We start from the raw sequence: 21,535 nt of genomic DNA, 5'->3' as shown, positions 1-21,535 counted from the left end.
ATGCACAATGCGGCGCTATGGTAGTCCAGCTGAAGAAAGCAGATATTACAAGCAGCGTGGGAGAAGCGCTACGATACCCAGCAGGAGAACAGAGGGGAGCAACCGGATCTGCACGAGTCAGGACGATCACAGCTATCGGGGGGGGAGGGGTCGGTCTAATCTATCTGTGGGAGGCAGGCTCAGCTGGGAGGCGGGAGCGTGATTGGAGGGACGGGCTAGGACGTCACAGGAACCAAATGGCTGCAACAACAACAAACACTTAACGCAGGGAGAGGTTGGGGCGAGCAGTGGGGCGCAATGATCAAAATATATATTTTATGAAATAAATGGCTGACATAGAGTAGCGCTATGAGCACAGCACATTAAGAGTGACAGGCGGCGCTATGAGATTGGGCACAGAGCAAACACAGAGCAGCAATCACAAAGCAGCAAAGCAGCGCTGAGGACAGAGTGAGTCAAATGCACAATGCGGCGCTATGGTAGTCCAGCTGAAGAAAGCAGATATTACAAGCAGCGTGGGAGAAGCGCTACGATACCCAGCAGGAGAACAGAGGGGAGCAACCGGATCTGCACGAGTCAGGACGGTCACAGCTATCGGGGGGGGGAGGGGTCGGTCTAATCTATCTGTGGGAGGCAGGCTCAGCTGGGAGGCGGGAGCGTGATTGGAGGGACGGGCTAGGACGTCACAGGAACCAAATGGCTGCAACAACAACAAACACTTAACGCAGGGAGAGGTTGGGGCGAGCAGTGGGGCGCAATGATCAAAATATATATTTTATGAAATAAATGGCTGACATAGAGTAGCGCTATGAGCACAGCACATTAAGAGTGACAGGCGGCGCTATGAGATTGGGCACAGAGCAAACACAGAGCAGCAATCACAAAGCAGCAAAGCAGCGCTGAGGACAGAGTGAGTCAAATGCACAATGCGGCGCTATGGTAGTCCAGCTGAAGAAAGCAGATATTACAAGCAGCGTGGGAGAAGCGCTACGATACCCAGCAGGAGAACAGAGGGGAGCAACCGGATCTGCACGAGTCAGGACGGTCACAGCTATCGGGGGGGAGGGGTCGGTCTAATCTATCTGTGGGAGGCAGGCTCAGCTGGGAGGCGGGAGCGTGATTGGAGGGACGGGCTAGGACGTCACAGGAACCAAATGGCTGCAACAACAACAAACACTTAACGCAGGGAGAGGTTGGGGCGAGCAGTGGGGCGCAATGATCAAAATATATATTTTATGAAATAAATGGCTGACATAGAGTAGCGCTATGAGCACAGCACATTAAGAGTGACAGGCGGCGCTATGAGATTGGGCACAGAGCAAACACAGAGCAGCAATCACAAAGCAGCAAAGCAGCGCTGAGGACAGAGTGAGTCAAATGCACAATGCGGCGCTATGGTAGTCCAGCTGAAGAAAGCAGATATTACAAGCAGCGTGGGAGAAGCGCTACGATACCCAGCAGGAGAACAGAGGGGAGCAACCGGATCTGCACGAGTCAGGACGGGTAAAAGCTAACATTAGAGTTCTCAAATCGTAATGGCCCAGCCACCCTCGACGCCTGCAGGATAGCGTCTCTGTCCCGAAAATTAAAAAGTCGGGCAATGATAGGCCGCGGGGGGGCACCCACCTTTGGGTGCTAAATGAGTCACCACTAGATCCTCCACAAAAAGATCCACAGCAGACTCCTCCGACCGTTCGGGCACGCCGATAATGCGGACGTTGTTCCGTCTGGCCCTGCCTTCGGAGTCCTCAAGGCGACGCTCGGTCAGGTCACTGGCGAGCTGCAACCTCCGCACCGTCGTCTGCAAGGCGGCCACATCTACCGTTAGGCTCGACGCTGCTTGGGTCAATGAGTCGACCCGGTCGTTGGTTTTCGACAGGTCCGCTCTGACCAAGGTGACATCAATTAGCACCGAGTCCAATTTGTTAGCCAGAGTATCCAATTGCTGGTTCACAGTCACCTTCATCTCCTCAATGGCCCCCATGACATCCAACAGGGTCAATTCGGATGATGCGCCCGAGGCCTCCCTGGGCGGCTCAGGCGATTTACGCGATCCACTAGGGGATCCCTTTGGCTGTGCATAGCGGTCCATATTGTTGGCCTGGGAATAGGCTCCCCTCCGGGTAGATTTGGGTTTCAGTTTGTCGCCGTCCACTCTCGTCGTCATCGTCAGCGATCAGCAAGGTCAGCACCCTCCAGCACCCGGAGGAAGGACAGGAGATCCGGGCCGCCAACTGAAAGAGGCCCGTTTACAGTTCAAGACTAGGTCTTGCACTCCGTACTCCGCGCAGCTCTCCCAATGTCCCACGCATCAGTCTCGGTAGCGCAACTCGAAACCGAAAGTGAAAGCACGGGGTCCGGGGCAGGCCCAGCCTGGCATGCCGCTGTTGTTCAATTCGCAGCCGGACACCCCACCAACCCGAGTTCGGCACCAAGGCCGGAGAAGGCCGCAAACTTCAGATCGCCAAAAAACACGTTCCTGGAGTCCAATTTCGATTTGAAAAACGAGTGGCACCTTAGCGCAAGATCATAAACAAAAGCCCATCGGAAAAAATCAGGATTATGACAGGATAGACGTGGGAGGTTGCGGAGGCCCTCGGGAGCCACAAGCCTACGTGGCCATCTTGGTTGCGCGCTAGGCTCCTCCCTCCCACCCACGTTTTTAACCCTACCCCAGAAGTCCATTATAAAAATGTACCTGGAGGTAGTTTTAAAATTTCACTCACAAATTTACCTCATCACAAAGAAAAAAAGCCAGTTCTGCTGTAATCATGCATCACAGCACACCTAGGATGCACTCAGCATTTTAGGTGGAAACCCAATGATGAAGCCTGCCACCAACTAGGTTGGTGGGTGAGTATTCTTTTAAAAAAAAGAATGGCTTTTCCCGAGATGCCAGTTAATTGACATGAGTGACTGTTGGCACAGTAGCAAGCTTGTTGTTTTTGTAGAGCATATGAAGTAAGGGAAGAGGGACATGCTTTCCTTTCTCTTTTCACTCTCTCTTTTGTTTAGAGAACAGAAAAAGAAGGCATAGCACAGAGTTACAAAGACCATGACTGGGAGATGAAAGACGCATTGCCCCATGTCAGAAACAGTCTGTGGCAACACTTACTGTCCCATCAAGAAAACTACCAGTGCTTAGCCGATCTACTCGAAGACACTCATTGGAATTTGGAACTGTTGAAATATTCGTATTTGAGTTACAGACATGTTGTGAATTGAGGTGGTTTCCAGTTTGAAGACTACAGCATGGTACGGTAGGGTGGGGGTTTGAGGCTACACAGTGACATTGACAGATAAACCAGATAAACCAGGCACTTCAGACATATACTGTTCTTTCCTTGGAGTGGAGCAGGACAGAAAGGGGTGTCTGTAAGTGCGCCAAATGATGCATACACTGTCATTGTTGAACTATAACATAAATGGTTTAGGTAATAAAGTTAAAAGAGGATTGGTGATGAAAGCACTTACCAGATACAAAGCTGAGATAGTATACTTGCAAGAAACGCATATGAAAGGTAACAATTCAGAATGTCTAAATAAAAAGGGACAAATAAAAAGGTAACAATTCAGAATGTCTAGACATTTAGGTGGTAGGACTTACAGGTTAGGTTAATGGGTCCAGAGGGGCAGCGATACTGGTCAAGAAAAAATTAGTGTTCCACGTTACACAAACATGGCCAGATGAAGTGGACTGTCACACTGCAGTACAGGTGGACTGGGACAGGGAACGATTGTAATGGTTAATCTTTATGTGCCCCTAGGCCTTCAGAAGGGACCTTAAAAAAGTTGGGACAATTTATTTACTTATTTCATTCATAGTTTTGTACTCTGTTATTTTTCTGATGATTCATATCTTTTAATTTTAACCACTTTCTTTATTCTGTATTTACCAAACATTCTTAACTTCATGCCGGGTTATTTCATTTTCTTTTCTTACCAATTTCCTATTATGGCTTTGGGACAGTCCTATTCTATTTCTGCATCTATCTTTTACGTTGGGCACGTAGCATCGCGGCCGTTCGTCTTAAAATCTGCCGAGCTACACACTTTCGCGAGACGCTGTTTCCGCGTTAGAGACATCGGGTTTGTGGCTACACGGGCGTTTGCGTTCTTGTGCTGGTAAGACTTGCGTTTTCATCTGGTTTTTATTTTTGACCTTAGCTTTTGCACTAGTCCCACGCTTTGCATTTACCATTTCATGTATTCTCGCATTACAGGATCCTTTACCTCGTGTTAAGCTTTTACAGCCATCACCAGAGGTATGCACTACCTATTGTCTGTCGGACACTGGTTTCTGTTTTAGGCATTTTTCTGTGAAGCTCACATGGTATTGTCGTCTTTTCTTTCACAGCTGTTTGTACGTTTTTTGCGCTTGAACATTTTCATTGGGCCTTGATTTCAGCGTTTTTCAGCAGGTACATCGATTGGTATAAAATAATTTTTTAGTAATGCCACTGCACGTTGGGTGACTATTTGACCTATGGTTTTTTATTTCTACTGCCACCAACCTGCTTTTCATCACATCTCTTTCCTAGCGCCATTTTGTTTAGTCATAGCCACTGTATTTCCCGGCCTTGCACTCGTCTGAGCTCTCTACTGTCTACTTGTCCTCTTCACACTATATGAGTCAGCATTATTGAGGCATTTATTTGATTATTAATGTTCTAGATTCCCCTGACGAAGGGCATAACACAGCCTGAAATGCATTGGGAAAGATGCTCTCACCGATTTGTATTTCTGAGATAAAGCATCATCGTGTTCCTTTTTGAGGAGTATCTGCAATCCACTGAATTAAAGCAAATTCTACTACTCGTCATTCTCCACGTCTGATCATTTATGAGTGATTGGATTCATATGTTTTAACTGAAGCTGATCAAGTTTACGATTGTTCCATTTGTGATTATATATTTATCTGGATACATGTAATTTTATGTACACTTAGAATTAAGTGACCTGATAGTAGTGCACTTGGAGCCCTTGGATACTCATTCAGGTTTCACTGTTTACATTACTTCTAGAAAGAAGCCATTTACTTTTTTAACCATTCTGTGTGCCTCTGCCTGTTTGTGGATTGACTGCCTGGTTTTGGAGTGACAGGGGCTGGGGATGTACATTCACTGTAGACAGCCACTAGGGGGTGAGGTGTACCTGGCCCTGCCTGGATGACTCAGAGCTGAGCTGAATACACCTTGGCTGAATTTAGAGTTGTGAGAGGAGTGTTCCTTGCACCTGAATAGTGCCTGTCTCCCTTGCACAATGCTGTCTCCACCCACTGTGGTCATACTGCACCAGTGAGGGCAGAACTAGCTTGGACTGGGCTCAGAGACCCTTGCTTGCACAAAGAGAACAAAGACAAAATGGGGTATAAGTAGTTGACCTTAAACCTCAGAACTTAAGATTACTTTTGGACTCAAGAGACCCCTTCGTCACAGAGAAGCGCCAAAGAGCTGCGAGGAAGTGCCTCTTTGCTGTGCGCTGTGTGGGGTTGGCCTGCAGTTGCTGTTTCTGCCAAGGAAAGGACAAAGACTAAAACTATGCTGTGAACCTGCTTGAAGAAGATCTTCAATGGCCTGTGTGTACTGACCTCCTGTTCTGAAGTCTCAGGGACACAAAGACTTCACCCTCAGCTCCCCTGAACTCTCCAGCCAAGAGGAGCCTGTTTGAGTTTTGGGCTTCTGCAGGTTGTTCCTGCTGTTGAGAGCTGAAAGAAACCTGAAGAACTAAAGACATTGACGCATTGCTCTTCTTGTGACTGCTTTTCCCGACGCAGCACCGGCGTGCGAGAAGAATCTCCATGCATTGCTGCGCTGCTGCCAAACACATGCAGCACCTGTCGTGGCTGCATGGACTGACGCATCGTTGGATCGTGGCTGAAGAAACTGACGCAGCGCCACTAGTCACCGGCGCATAAATTACAGACGCATCCTGGATTTCCATGCATTGTACCTGTGTGCCAAGTTTTCCCGACGCATCACCCGCAACCCAGAATTGTCTTGGAGTCAACGCATCACTTCCCCCTACAGTCCGGAATCAATGCATCACTTCTCCTTCATGCAGCAGAACTGTTGCATCACCTCCCCAAGGACTCAAGAACTGACGCATCTCTTTGTTTCTCGATGTTTTCCATCTCTGCGACTGTTTGGCCTTGTGAATTTTGATGAATCTACAGGTACTTTGTGTAGAGTCACTCACCCATAGTTTTCTATCGACCCAGTTACTTGAAACTTTTGAAAAGTCAGATTCTTGTTACATGTATGTTGGATTTTTGTCGTTTTGGTCTTGTTGGGCTTGGATAAAGATACTTTATTTTTCTTAACTGGTGTGGTGTCCATTTGTGGTGCTATCACTGTATTACTGTATGTTTTCAGTACAGATACTTTATACATTGCCTTTGGGATAAATCAGGGTCCGTATTTGGACAAAGGTACCTACCTCTGCCAACTTGAGACCCCTATTTCTAACATTGGTGGCAGCGGTGGGATTCAAACCCACACGTCTGAAGAGACAGGAGACCCATTTCTACCAAGAATAATGATTAAACATGAATTGATTAACATCAATAATTAAATGCCAACAATATATTCATGTAAGATATCATAATTGCAGGAACAGAACAATATGAAAAGAATGTGTATTTGATTTAATTATAGCATGTCATTCACAGAAGGGCCCTCAAAGGGAAAAGATACCGTTATTAGCAAACCTCTGAAGAAGGTAGTAGTGTTGAACTTTCAGAAATATAAGGGTATACACGACTCACTTCAATCTCTTTAACTGAGGTTTGAGCCAGAACACAGAACTAAATCTGTGCTTCCATCAGTGAGGGTGGAAATAATACCCATTGTTAATGGGGAGGATTTATGTATCTTAGTACTCTACCACAGTAATTGTCATGAATTACCTACTCTAGATGTTGAGACAGGAGTTACAGATGATTCAGTCATTCTTCTCCCAAAATCTTACTTAATCTGCTTAATTAACCTATAATCTCACCTTTCCCCTTTAAGATATGTAGCCTGAAAATGAAATACCTCTACTTTGCACTATAAATTGCCACTGAGTTAGTATGTAAAGTGCAAGTCCTCGACCATTTCAAGGAAGGTCACCAGGAATTATTCCCCCAAGGAAAGTTTCATACCTTCATTTTTTCTATCTGTCTGTCTGTCTGTCTGTCTGTCTGTCTGTCTGTCTGTCTGTCTGTCTGTCTGTCTGCCTGCCTGCCTGCCTGCCTGCCTGCCTGCCTGCCTGTCTGTCTGTCTACATCTAAGGCACAGTCACGTGAATACCACACTAAACCATATGAAACAAGAAATGGAAAACACATTTATAGCTTTAGCCTCTCTCAAGCTACCTGTTACCATTACAAAAGGAAAGTGAGTCAGTTCACTGATCTAATCTGACTGTTTAAACACAAGCGATGCAATGGTGATTTTTTTTTTTTTCACTAAGCGACTTGCACATAAGAAAAAAAAATCATTTTATACTGCAAAACCCCAGTGAAGATGCTTGGCATGGAGCAAATTCAAACTACCAGATACAAAATAGTATAACCAACAACTGTAACAATTAAACTCATCAGGCAACTAACAACCAGTTAATGTAAATGCATTAATCTTTGTAGAAGAAATAGCTATGATATACATTTGTCACTAGATGAACAGGCGCAAGAGGTATGTACTACTAAAATGAGAAAAAGCCAGGGCTCGAAGAAAGACATTGGCATAAAAGGCCGGAAAAATGAAAGAAGGTTTGAGCAAAGGGAACATGTTTTGAATAGGTAATTGAAGCATCAATATAGCACAACTGCAAATTCGTTTGTAGAACAGAATGATTTGCCCCACCTCTTATTTTTTCTCAGAAGTACAGCCCCAAACATTCTGTCAAAAAATCTTTTGTTTCATCAATGTTTAAAATATTTCAACTTGATGCATTCTCTTGTGTAGACAACAATCACCAAATTTCTAGGGGTAATGGAGCTCATGTCACGCACCTTTTGACTTCAAATGACATCATAGGGCTGGCCTCTTGTACCAGCTTTAGCCTCTGAAGAGCCTCTTCTTTTCTGCTGAGATGAGAGGGGAAGGGCTAGTAGTGGTAATTATTGAAAGGAACAGTGCTTCTTAGAGCCAGGTATAATTTTGTTCCTACCGCTGTCATCATGACCCATGAGGCAAGGGCTAACAAGGGAAGTGTCAAGGGTAACAAAGGACAAGACATTGATAGCAGCTGCTATCTCAGCTACTCCTAATTACTTATTAGGATGTAGGGAAATCGTGTTTTTTTATTTTGAGAGGCACTTTTAAGGGACGTTAGTGGCTGTGAAAAAGTGCCTCATTGCAAGTCAACAAGCCTATACATTCTGTGTGCAACTGCATCACTAGAGTATTAACAGCCTATGAAAAAAAGCAGTGAAGTACTTTCCAATTGTGGAGATGTCATATCCCTCCTACCCCAGGCCTCTATTCACCAGGCACCCTTCTCAAAAGATTTCCATTCAAAACACTGCTCCCACCTACCGTTTACCAGCAATCTCCCTTCCCCAGACATAGCAACAACAACAAAGTGCTCCGATTTGTCAGGTTGAGGGGAAATAGTGACTAAACAGAGATGGCATCTGCATCACTGAATCTCTGTGCTCCTAAAAACAAATAAATTAACCTGATATTTTGCAATGTAACTGGCGCTTTTGTAAAGCGCTTCAATACCTTCAGGTCAGTGGAGTTTGTGTTCTTTAAAAATGCCCCACAAGATTAATCTGACATTGTGTAAAGTGACTAGTGCTCATGTAAAGTGCTCCAACATCTTCATGTCGCTCAAGTTCACATTATATCATAAAGAAATGCCTCCCCATCTCTGTGGAGCTGCAGTGAATGTGCTTTGAAATTAGAGCTCTGAGAGGAAGAAGACGACAGGAAGAGGCAGTGGGGCAGGCATGCAGCGACATGGAAGGAGGCGGGAGGGAAGCATGGTGTTCCCATTTATCAGATATAGGGGATATAATGAATAAATAGGGGCAGCATCGGCATTACAATCTCCGCACACCTAAAACCAATAAACATGGTTGGCATTGGCACACTAGAAAAAAAGAAAATTCACCTGACCTTGTGTAATGTAACTGGCACTTTTGCGCTTCAATACCTTTGGGTCAGTGGAGTTTGGGCTATATAAAAATGCCCCCAAAATGTAATCTGAAATTGTGTAATGTCACTAATGCTTTTGTTAAGCGTGCCAACACCTTCAGGTCGTTCGAGTTCACATTATAGAAGCAAGCGTAGAAGAAAATATGACAGGAGTTGCCCAAGCCTTGCCCTTAACTGTGCTGCAAGGTTGGGCTGCTGAAGCAACAAGTAGCAAAGCAGGAGGGTTTTGGAGGAAATCCTTGCCCTTTGAAGTCAGAGAAAATTAAAGTGGTAACAAAAACAGCATCTGAAGCTTTTGGCATTTCATCTCAGTATTTGAACAGGATGGGCAGATTAATTAAAGGGAGCCAAACCTGAACTACTAAAGACGGTCAAACAGTTATACAAGCAGGAATCAAAGAAAAAATAGTCCCCCAAATGTACACGTGTACACAGAAGCGTAATGTTAAACAGTTATTGTTTGGTGATCTGTGGGAGGAAACCAAACACAAAAAGAAGTAACAAAGAGGAAGGATAAGCAAAAGCAAGCAAGCATTTTTAAGTGCCAATCGAAGGGACGATTAAAAAGGCAATGGGCAGGCTGTAAGCCCACAGAATGAAAGCAGTATGTGTTAAAGAGACAGTGCATGCTCTGCCTAAGCTTGACCTAAAAAGGAGCCAACGGATAAATAATGGCATCATTGGTCCCTTCCACCTTACTGGACTTGACAGTCTCTGCCTTCTGATGCACACCTTCTGGCAGGACCAGAGGCCTCCGTCGTTAACTGTGCTTTTATATTTATCAATCAGAAGAAATAATAGCCTTCCACTTACAGCCTTTCCTTGTGTCTTTCACTGCCTTGGATAGAATCAATCTGTCTTCGTTCAAGGGCACGGGACAGAGACAACGCTTGCTGTCTGTTGTTTCGGGAACAAAGGCTACTGCAGATGAAGGCTCTATTTGTATGCACATTCCCTTGGACTACTTGGAAGTATCCAAACCACAGCATATAGGACCTACAGGATGACATACTGATAGAAGCTTGGCATCTACCAATAACTTTCTTATGTAACTAATAGCTGTGTATAACATAAAGGGTTTCATATTTGCTTCTGCTGTTCATCAGAGTTTGTTGCAGCTTTTCACTTCTATAGTGTTGCTCTGCTCATAAGTTATGCTAGGATCCAAAGGCCTAAACTATACACATATGTTTTTAATAAAAACCTGATCTTGGACCCCCCTTTTAAAAATATTTTTGAAACTTCCTTTATATAAAATATAATTTCTTCCTTGAATTGAAACCAGCGTTCTAACATTAGTCACTTCATTTCTTTATTGCAGGTAAAGAAGATGGAAAATTTTGTAAAAAGGTGACAGTGAGGATGACCATACGAAAGAATGACTGCAGAAGTAACACCCCTGTGAGTATTCTAAGAACAAAAAATGTACACATTTAAAATTTTAAGTATGATATGCATTTGCTCAATTCATGTATATTTATATTCTACACTATTTAAAGCTCTTCTGACAGTCTGCTATATCAGAAGTTTAACTTTTAATGACCGCTTAGGCATCAATGTTAAATGTTTTCTGTGATCCAGATTATTTACATAACATATTCAAAATGCAAAACGTCCATGCAATATTGACCCAAGGGCACCTCTGTACATTTAAAGGAATTGCCATCACAACAGTTCCTTTCACAGTAAAAGCATTTGGTGACAGTCTTCGTTTATGATGACTGTTCACCAGATTTTTACAGTATTTTGTTTTTCAGAAACAAACTCCCTAACAGGAAATTTGTTTCAGAAAAAAAGCTAATAAACCCACACACCCTGGGACTTTTCTCTTTTTTTCTGTACCTTTGGCAGTGACAGACAGAAAATAAGACATTACATTATCAGCTCAAACTAAGACGGGCTGTGTAATGCCGTTCTATCACAAGCCCCTACTACACAGGGCTGTAGGAGGATGTTTTCCATGGGAGGAGCCCCGTTGGCTTATGGTCCACCTGTCTCTAAATGAGGTAGGTGGGCGGAGATTTGGCTGACGGGGTCTTATGTCGCATTTGTAACAGAACAGCCTGTCCTCCGAACTCTAAATTTAGCTGTGTGTTTTTGACATATTGGGATATTATGGAAATCGATAATGTTTGATGACTCGAGCATTATGGAAATCAGCAATGTACATACTGGAGAATACAATTAATCAAAAGAAGTCCACTAGAGAAATCTATTCCAAGTGATATCTTTCCAGACACACTAGTGGTCACTACGGGGTATTTTTTTTAAAATAACCCTCACCCACCAAAAGGCTCCTTTGTGGCATGCTTCATCATCGGGTTCTTCCCGCCCTGCTGCGGGACGGGGGGTGCTACGATTGACGGAGACATGGGAGCACTTATTTTGGAGGTGTGTGCTATATTGCTAGAGTAGGGGTGGAGTCAGATAGTACTAGAAAAATTCAAAAAAATACCTGGCCACTAGGAACTTAAACTTTATTAGACCCTTTGGCTGGTATTGCTAAAAAAAAAAGGGGGGTTGGGAGTTGCACAATGTAATGAGAGTGTTACTCCGGTCTATATGTTTCATGCCTACCCCTATGGCTTTTCATCAGGACCAAGTACAATTGATCCCTAATACCACTCCTGATTAGTGCCTGGTGTATTACTCCGTGCCTAGTCAAGGTATGATATGTGTGTGTTTATACAATACTTAATTGATATGTCGCTTCAATGCAACCTATTTGGTATGATGCCTCAAAACAATCTGGAAAGATAAAACTAAATAAATGTGATTAACTTGCCAACACGTTTGAATAGTGTAAAACAACATCACCATAATGTGGAAAATGCGTGATATATTTTTCTACAGTCATGAAATTGTCATGGTGCCCTTTATCCTGTATAAAAAATAACAAACAAGACAATCCGCAACATATAACAGAAAACACACACTCTATGGCGCATTCATGGTAAAGTGCTCCTATATAAATAATGCCCTGTAGTATACATCATTGAGGTGCTTCTTTTAGGTTAAAAACACTTTGACTGTACAGTACTTAGCCCCAAAGAAAACATACTTTTTTCCGGTCTAAACTTGCCCCATGAGCTCTACATGGGCGGGGAGGGGCACTGTAGTCACACTCTAAAAAATAATTAAGGGTATGGAAAGGCATGGTTAACCTTCGGGATATGCTGTTGTCTCAGAAAAGGCATAGGGCAATGGTCGAAAAACTGTTCACAATGATCCGGGGTGCGGCTATGCCGTACTAATTATTCAAAAGCTGCTCCCTCGCCCAGCACATTGTGCCTGCCTGAGGCTCTGTAGGTGAACCCCAGTAAATGACAGGATGGCTCGCGTTCACTCCCACGTGTTAGCGGTGTGCAGGCCGCTAACCAAACAGGATGGCAGCGTGATTCGGCCGCCTCTGGGGCATTCTGGGAAGGTTCTAGACATTACAAAGTGCCTTGGTAGTGTGCGTATTGGCATAAGTGGATAGTCTTGTTATATCATTAAAAGGGGTGTGGCATCAGAATGCGAGTGGACTATTTTGTTCAGAAATATGCCCATATAGCCTCTCAGCCTCAATGGGGTGCCCCAATTGACATTATGCTAAAAACGCGGAGCCTCTTCAAATAGGCACGTTAGCCATGAATAATTCCGACATCTATTTCTAAAAAACTTGCTTGGTTCATATGCCACCGACATGACTGTCCACGATGTCTAGAGATGCACGTGTTGCAGCCCGTTTTTTTGTAAAAAAAGCTAGTACTTAGTTTAGGAATGGTTTGTATTAAACCCAAATACAACTGCATACTGGCTTTTTTCACAATAGCAATCAGACTGGGAAAACTGCTCACCCATCCCTTGGTTACAGGGATGGGGTTGGCGATTAGACTTACTCTTGTGTATGTTGATATTTAAGATGTATTTCAGCATAGCTAAGGAAAGACCTAGGCTGAGTCTCAGTCCTTGTACAAAAAAGAGAGTTACAGAGGGTCCTTCTCACTTCATTAAAAGTGGCTTTTTGTTCATTGTTCACGCAAAATGGCTCCAAAGAATACCATCATTTAACCCTTTTGTGTGGTTACTCAATCGGAACACCCACCGCTGTTCCTTTTCAAACAGCTGTGATTCATTGGGAATGTGTTCGATGACGGTCCACTGTAGGTCCTGCACTGTATGTTTTTTATCCATGTAATGTGTAGACATTTTGGTCGTGGCCCTTTCACAACTTTGGTTGCTTCGGTATTCACAGATGCCTGTTTTGATCATTCTCTTTTTCATGCCAATATAGTGTAATTGTTAAGGGCGCGTTATCATATATATGATGTTTTTGGTGTTGCAATTTGTGAAATGGCGTTGCTCCTAATTGGTGTTGTTGTTAAATGTTATCCTCTTACTACTGGTGGTTAGGTTGCAAACACTACATGTCCCACATGGATGATGGCAAGATAGGGGGTATAGAAAGGTTTATGCTGTTTTTTCTTCTCTGGTGTTGTGTGGTCTGGTGTGTACCAGCAGATCTCTCAGATTCCTTCCCCTTTTATGTGAGAACATTGGTTTTGGGAAATTTGTTCTCCACAGTTCAACAAATGCCAGTGTTTGTTAATTATCTTGTTCACCTGGTTGCTGGCTGTATTCTATGTGGTTATGCGCTGTCTTCTTTTGGTTTCTGTGGTTTTATCTCCAGCAGGGCTTCCCTGTCGTTGTTACAGGCCAATTTCATTGCTTTGTCTATGACATGTGTAGGGTAATTCCGCTGCACTCATTTCTGATGGAGATCTGCTGCTTGTTCTTTGAAATCTTTGATGTACGAGCAGTTCCTATCATAGACCAAGAGGCAATTATTTGCAGTTGGCTTAATTGTGTTGTTGTTTTGACAAAATATGTTAGGATCTAGGAGCACTAGTTCTTGATTAGATACCGTGTTAGTGAATTTCAAGAAATCGTTCAGATTGTTTAGCCAGGTTAGGTATTTCTGTGCTGTTTCCTTATTCCCGTTTCATATCACCAACACATCATCTATGTGTCGTTTCCACTGACTGATGTGACGCAAAAAGGGGTTGTTGTTGTTGAGGACCTTATGTTTTTCAAGATGGTGGACGTATAGTCCTGCTATACTGGGAGCAAAAGTGCTCCCCATGCTGGTCCCATGCTTCTCGAGATAGAGTGTCTCCTCAAACTGGAAAAACGTTCTAGTCAGAACTAGTTTGCAGCACTCCATTACGATATTTCTTGGTGTCTGATAATCCCAGTCTACTTCGAAAAGGACTTCTTCAATGATGTTGAGTGGTTCTTCAGGAGGGAGGCTAATGTACAAGCTTTCCACATCTAAACCCATCAGGAACCATTTCAGGGTTGAAAGGCTTGTCATGTAAAATTCGAAGAACATCTTTAGTGTCTTTCAGGTAGGTGTCAGTTTTCTGAATTAATGGTCTTAAGAAAGCGACAGCAAATTTTGACAAAGGTTTCAGGATAGACTCTATGCCGGAGACTATGGGTCACCCTGGTTGATGTTCCAAATTTTTGTGAATTTTTGTTATCGAGTAGGAGTAAGGTATGACTGGGTCTTTCTTTAGTAGGAACTCCCCCTCTTTTTGTGAGATCCAGATGTGGACGAGGGCCTCTTCAACCATGCTAGCAATCTGTATCCATAGATTTTCTGTTGGGTCTACTATCAGTATTTCATAATTTCTTGTATCTTGTATCTTGTAGGTGTCTCATAGATTTGTGATGGTAGGCCTCTGCTGGTTGGATAACTATTGCCCCGCCCTTGTAGGCAGGTTTTATCACTAGCTCTCTGTTGTTGCCCAAATCCTTTATAGCTTGTATTTATTCCTTTGTTGTGTTGTGAAACACCTTAGTACCATTGGGGTTTATGCCCTCTAGATCTTTAAGTACAGCTCTTGTATGATTCCTCTTCCGCATACGACCTCTCCTGGGGCCTTGGCGTGATCCTTAAAAAGGATTCTGTGGGTAATACTGGAAATCCTGTTGTGGTGTATTCCAGTGGTTGAAGGGTATTGGTGGGCCCTGTGTGGCAGGCGGGCCGTAGAAGAAAGGCACCGGATATATAGGTGGACCTTGGTTGGGGCCCACCCCCTTGTTCCTTGATGGCTACCTCTTCTGCCTTGACCCCTTCGTCCACGGTAGCCTGGTCTACTGTCTCTGCTTGAGCCCGAGCTGTTCGAGCCTGTGTCCTATGTATCCCCATCTGTATTAAAATCTTGTTGTCTGTCCGATTGTGTGTAGTCAAACCTGGTGTAGGGGTGCACTCGTTCATGGTTGAATTTGTTAGTGTCTTTTTTGAGTTTGGTGATTTTACTCAAAATCATTAATCGTCTGATTCAGCTCCTCTAATCTCTTTTTTAAGGTGCTGACTGACTGGTAGCTCTTGAGTCTGACCTCTATTGTCTGTATCTCTGTTTTGAGTTCTTGTGAAATCCTGAAATCCTTGTGGCTGTATTTATTATGAGGATCAGCCAATCTCGAGTGCAATGCCATGAGATGAGGGACCAATCCCTCTTAAAGGTCTTATCATACGTAAAGATGAAGGGCTCATTTCTCACTATTAGGCCCTGTGGGGCCGCATTGGCCCTTAGGTATTCTGTCATCATAAGCCCGTGTAGGGCTGTTTTTATCTGGGTTCTTCTTAGTTCTGTCAGTTCATCCCAATCTGTGCTGTCTGTGTTGGGGTCTGGGTTACTGTTATAACCTGTTGTGTTGTGTGCATCCTGTGGGGTATGGTGGTGTCAGAATAGATGTGTTGGGATATGTAGTCAGGAAAATTCAATATAAAGACAGGGAGACTGTGGGAAAGGTGTATGTGGCGAAAAGGGGTGACAATCTCCTGGGTTGGAGGCACCAGAGGGACATGGGAATTACTTTGAATCCCAACTCTCCAGAGAAAGTCTGTTACTCAAAAGTCAAAAGGACTTATTGTGGCTAAAATCCATTCGAGAAGGTGAGGCCTGTGATTTTGGTCAGATCGAGGATGGTTAGATGAGAAACAATACTTGGAAGGAGAAGGGCTGCCCTTTCCCCAAGGAGAAGAAAAAGAGACTCCCACAGCTGTACACTGTCTCAATATCAGGTTAATGAAAAGGGGGGAGAGGGAGGCATGTACTGGACCTTGCCTCCCGTATCATATACTTAATCAAAAGAAGTCCACTAGAGAAGCCTATTCCAAATGATATCTTTCCAGATACACTAGTGATCACTAAGGGAAAAAAATAATTTTCTTAAAATAACCCTCACACACCAAAAGGGCCCTTGGTGGCATGCTTCATCATCGGGTTCTTCCCGCCACGCTGCAGGGACCGGGTGTGCTACAACCAACGGATACGTGGGAGCACGTATTTTGGAGGTGTGGGCTATATTGCTAGAGTAGTAGTGGAAGGGTCATATAGTAGTAAGAAAATTCTAAAAAATACCTGGCCACTAAAAACCTAAACTTTATTAAGCACTGAGGCTGGTATTGCTAAAACAAAAAGGGGGTATGGGAGTTGCACAATGTAATGAGTGTGTCATTCCCGGTCTACATGTTTCAAGCCTACCTCTATGGTTTTTCGTCAGGACCAAGTACAATTGATCCCTAATACCACTCCTCACTAGTGCCTTGTGTATTACTCAGTGCCTAGTCAAGGTATGATATGTGAGCGTTATACAATACCTAACTGGTATGTTGCTTCAATACGACCTATTTGGTATGATGCCTCAAAACCATCTAGAAAGATAAAAATACATAAATGCGACTAATTTACCATCACCATACTGTGGAAAATACGTGATATATTTTTCTATAGTCGTGACATTGTACTGGTGCCCTTTATCCTGTATAAAAATTAACGAACAACAAATAACAGAAAACCCTCACTCTATGGAGCCATCACGGTATAGCGCTCCTATGTAAATAATGCCCAGTAGTATACATAATTGAGGTGCTTCCTCTAGGTTGAAAACACTTTGGAGGATATGTACAATGAAGTGGCAGAGCATGTCATTAGCCTCCTGGGCTTAACAACACGCTCTGCCACTTCAGAAACACACGGCTGCACCATATTTACAAGAATGTGGTGCAGCCTTGCATTTCCCCCTGTGATGGCGCTAAGTTTAAGAACTTAGCGCCAACTCTGGCACCCTTGCACCAGAGTGCAAGGATGTCTGCGTGCAGGAGATGATTGGTTATGTATAGGAAGGTGTCTCTTCCTGCACATAAACAATCCTAAGATGCCATTTTGTAACTTGTGCATAAAGCAGCACACATGAGAGTTACAAAATTGCACAGCACAGGTGGAAAAAGCAAAAACAAGGAGAAATAGTGCATTTCTCCTCGTTTCACCAACTTAAGACCAGGATTTTCCTGGTCTTAATTTTGGCGCTGCATCTTATGTACTCCACCCTTGTACATAGGGGCAGCGTCAAATCCAATTAGTGTTGTGGTGGAACGCCCACTGCAACACCCACTGCACGCCCCTTTCACGCTAAACATAGCGTGAAAGGGTGCCATATGTACAAGGAAGTGTTAAGCCATGTTAAGTGGCTTAACGCTGCCTTGTACATAAAGAAAGGCCCCTTTCGCCACAGGAACATCACAAAAGTGACGTTCCCTTGGCGATAGGGGCTTGTACATATGCCTCTTTGTCAGTGCAGTAGTTAGCCCCAAAGAAATCATACTTTTTTCCAGTCTAAACTTGCCCTACGAGCTCTACACGGAGGCGAGGGGCGCTTGTAGTCACACTCTGAAAAATAATTAGGGTACTTAATAATGGGGAATAGTCAACATTGAGGCATCAACTTTCTAGCATAGAATGGAAACCAGTGTTTTATTGAAAATGTTAATGTTCTACTGTTATGTCCTTTAAGCACAGTGGTGATATGGAAAATCTGTTAACTTTATATTCCACATGCATGCACTAAATAGGGCCCATATCTCAATGTAGTGGGTCATGTGGGATGTATCTGAGTAGTACACAGCATGTAGATTTGCACTGTGTGCTGTGTATGATCCCCTGATTGGTACTAAGCAGAGTCTTTAATCGTGTCTATTGAAGTGGCATGTATGTAACCCACAATTGCGCCCAAGTCAGGGGCATATTTACAAGCCCCTATCGCCACTGGAGCGTCACTTCTTCTGACGCTTCTATGGCATTGCTCTCTACCCCATATTTGCAAGGTTGCATTGCCACCTTGTAAATATGCCCCATACAGCAGCAGTCCGCTACGGCAAAGGAGCGGGCAATGGGTGTTGCTGTGGAAATTCCACCACAACACCCATTGCGTTTTGACGCTACCCCATATTTAAAAGGACGGGGCAGCGACAAAAAGTAAGGCCAGGCAAAACCTGGTCTTAGTATGTGGATACAAGGAGAAAATATTCTGCAGCACGCATATAAACAGCAAATCACCGTTAAAGATTGTTTATGTGCAGGAAGATGTCCCTTCCTGCACATAAACAATCTCCCCTGTAGTGCAGGCACCCCACCCTTGCAACACGGAGCAAGGGTACCTGCACTGGCCCTAGGCAGGTTTTGTAGCACCCGCACTAGGAGAAATGCAGGGGTGTGCCGTAGTTTTGTAATTACAGAGCATCCTTGCATCTAAAAAATGTCGGTGCATCTCGGAAGCCGGCATTTACTGTCTGCAACCCAGGAACACGGACCTAGCACAACCCTATATCTGGAATTAGGAGTACGTGGCTGCGGCTCCCTTCCCCCATTGGGATACTCAAGCCATTGCGCCTTTCCCTTCTCATCAATGGATGAGTCTCACCAATACCGCGCCATTCCTTCTGATGCTCTAAGCAGTCCGGTTCCCCTACACCTCTGATTGTATTTTTCTTGGTCTGGCTGTTCACCATTCGTGCCCTCAGTTCCATATTTGTTACTATCCATGCAGGAGTTGCCAACATTTATTACAGGCAATTGCACACAGGCATGCTTATTCTAAATGTCCTGATGATGATCCATTTATTGTATATATGGATCAAAACGCCGTTGACACCCGATACATCTTATACACTGCTCTAAATTGTCATTTAATGTGTAACGGTGTTCTCTTGCAATTTGTTTGTTACATTGAATAATGTGTGTTTAACAAACCTACAGCTTTGCCTGAGCCTTTTGTGTTCTTAATTGTTTGTCCCGCTTGGTTTAGTTGGATGCAGGCTTGTGCCCCACTTACAAATTGTCTTGTCTGTATTGTTCCTATTCGAATTTAAAATAGTAAATATCTGACCTCTGTCCAGCTTGACAACTTATACAAATATAGTACTGACTGGGTCTATATTCGTTCCTCCCCCCATTTTTACTGTTGTTTCTCTAGGAACCACTGTTCTTAAAAATAACTTAGGGCCATATTAGCAACGCTTTGCGTTAACTATCACAAAGCGTGCTTAGCACTCCTTTTCCTAACGCCCGCTGTCGCAGGTTTTTATCGCGGAGATATCGCATAATTAGCAACGCCTATCTCCAAGGCGATAAAAATTCCTGCGATGGCAGGGAAATCGCCATTTTGCAGGGAACATCGCTGGTTTTCCAGCGATGTTCCCTGCGAAACAGCGATAACCTTACTGATACGACCCTGTGGTCGTATCAGCAGAATCCACCCCCTATGTTAGGGTTGGCTAAGTCCGGATTTTAGCAGACGTTAGTTTTTGGAGAAAACAGCAGTTTTCTCCAAAAACTAACGTCCGCTAAAATGCTAGGGCATCCTTGCTGATGGCGCGAAGCCGCATTATGGATGTTCTGATATGTAGTGAATGTCAGGAACGCCCACTTTGCATCTCATTAGAGATGCAAAGGTAGGCGTAGTGAAAAAGGGGGCTAAAATGCGAATATGCATGTTAGCACCCTTTTGCTGATAGGGCGATGGTTTTATCTCCGCTTTTCTGGCTTTTAAAGCCAAAAAAGCAGAGATAAAGCACTTGCTGATATGCCCCAACCTAATTCCCAAGGTCCCTGGCAGACCTTACTTGGGGTCCCTTGTTTCTTTATAATATAGCGGACTTAAGTAAGTCACAAACGAGTAAAATGCAAAAATATATCACAAAAGCACAAAAAGAATAATCATCCAAAAGCTTCCCTCCTCCCCATAATTCCGAGCACACCGACCCACTCACTCAACCTCTAATACTGAATGTGGGAGAGACAACAGCAGGCCTGCATCTTAGCTGTCACAGAAGTATCGTAGCAAATCTAATGCAGTGTAAGTGTGGTCATATGATCTAGGAACGAAGAGCAAAGTGACATATAATACTGGGAAAGTAATCATCGATTGGCTCACATGTGAACTTTCTGTGATGAATATCTAATTCTATAGGAAAATTGAAAAAATGTAACGTTTTTAACTAGGTGCCATGTTATAACTGGACCACATGTACATGTAGCCTAGTAACGGGTGTAACAGGTGTAAGAGAGACCCAATAGCCATAAACAGAACAGGGAGATATTTTCGCTTTAGCAGACCATGCACATAGACCCAGTTTTCCGAATACTCAGCAATAATGGAGGCACATCCAAGAGCATATGTAGTTAGAGACCAGCAGAACACATAGGGGTATATTTACAAGGGAATAGTGCCACGCCACTTTTAGTGACATTCTGGTAGCACTATGCCCTTCTCCGTATTTACAAAGCGGCGCTTAACTGCATTCAGTGGCTTAATGCTGCCTTGTAAATATGGCCCCTTTACATGCATCCCTTTGCTAGAAAGGGGAGTGCAGTGAGTGTTGCTGTGAGTGTTCCACCGCAAAACCCATTGCATTTTGAAGCTGCCCCAGATTTACAATGTCATGCAATAGTAGGAGTTAGAATAGCGCAACTAGGAGAATTACTTTTATTTTTTCCTTGTTTTTGCTTTTTCTATGTGTGCTACAATCTGCAGCACACATAGAAATAGGAAAATGTCATTAATGATTGTTTATGTACAGGAAGGTTTTTTCCTTCCTGTACATGAACAATCATTAACTAATGATTATTTGCTACTTCTTTGTGTGCTGCATTCTGCAGCACACAAAGAAGTAGCAAGTCGTCATTATTGATTGTTTATGTGCATGAAGCGGCACCTTCCTGCACATAAACAGTAATCATCTGAAACACAGACACCCTTGCACTATAGTGCAAGGGTACCTGCGTTGGCGCTAGGCAGCTAATTTAAGTGCCAGGGCTAGAAGAAACACAGGGGTGTGCCTTATTGTTGTAAATATGGGGCATCCCTGCGGTTTTGGAAATGTAGGAGCACTCTGACATTTCCTTGTAAGTATGCCCCAAAGTATTAGTATATTACAACAAAAGCACATCTTATTGTGAAGAACTGCCATAAAAAGCCAATAGTATTGAACATTAAACAAAGCCACATTACAGTGCTGAGTGAAACAGGTGCGCTGGTACACCCATTTTAAATGT

At 43.7% G+C, this 21,535-nt stretch overlaps 1 protein-coding gene across 1 annotated transcript in view; it reads left to right on the top strand.

Moving 5' to 3' along the window:
- Positions 1–21,535, top strand: part of OTOG (otogelin) — a 1,045,291-nt gene that overhangs the window by 996,489 nt on the left and 27,267 nt on the right. Inside the window, exon 55 of the mRNA XM_085647044.1 lies at positions 10,468–10,547. Coding sequence (XP_085503170.1) covers positions 10,468–10,547 — 80 coding nt within the window. The remainder of the gene's footprint in view (positions 1–10,467; positions 10,548–21,535) is intronic.

This window comes from Triturus cristatus, chromosome 3_2 (genome assembly GCF_964204655.1).
Source record: "Triturus cristatus chromosome 3_2, aTriCri1.1, whole genome shotgun sequence".
In the NCBI taxonomy this organism is placed as follows: Eukaryota; Metazoa; Chordata; class Amphibia; order Caudata; family Salamandridae; genus Triturus; species Triturus cristatus.
The sequence above is the reverse complement of the archived record's forward strand: the minus strand, read 5'-3'. Positions and strand labels throughout refer to the sequence as shown.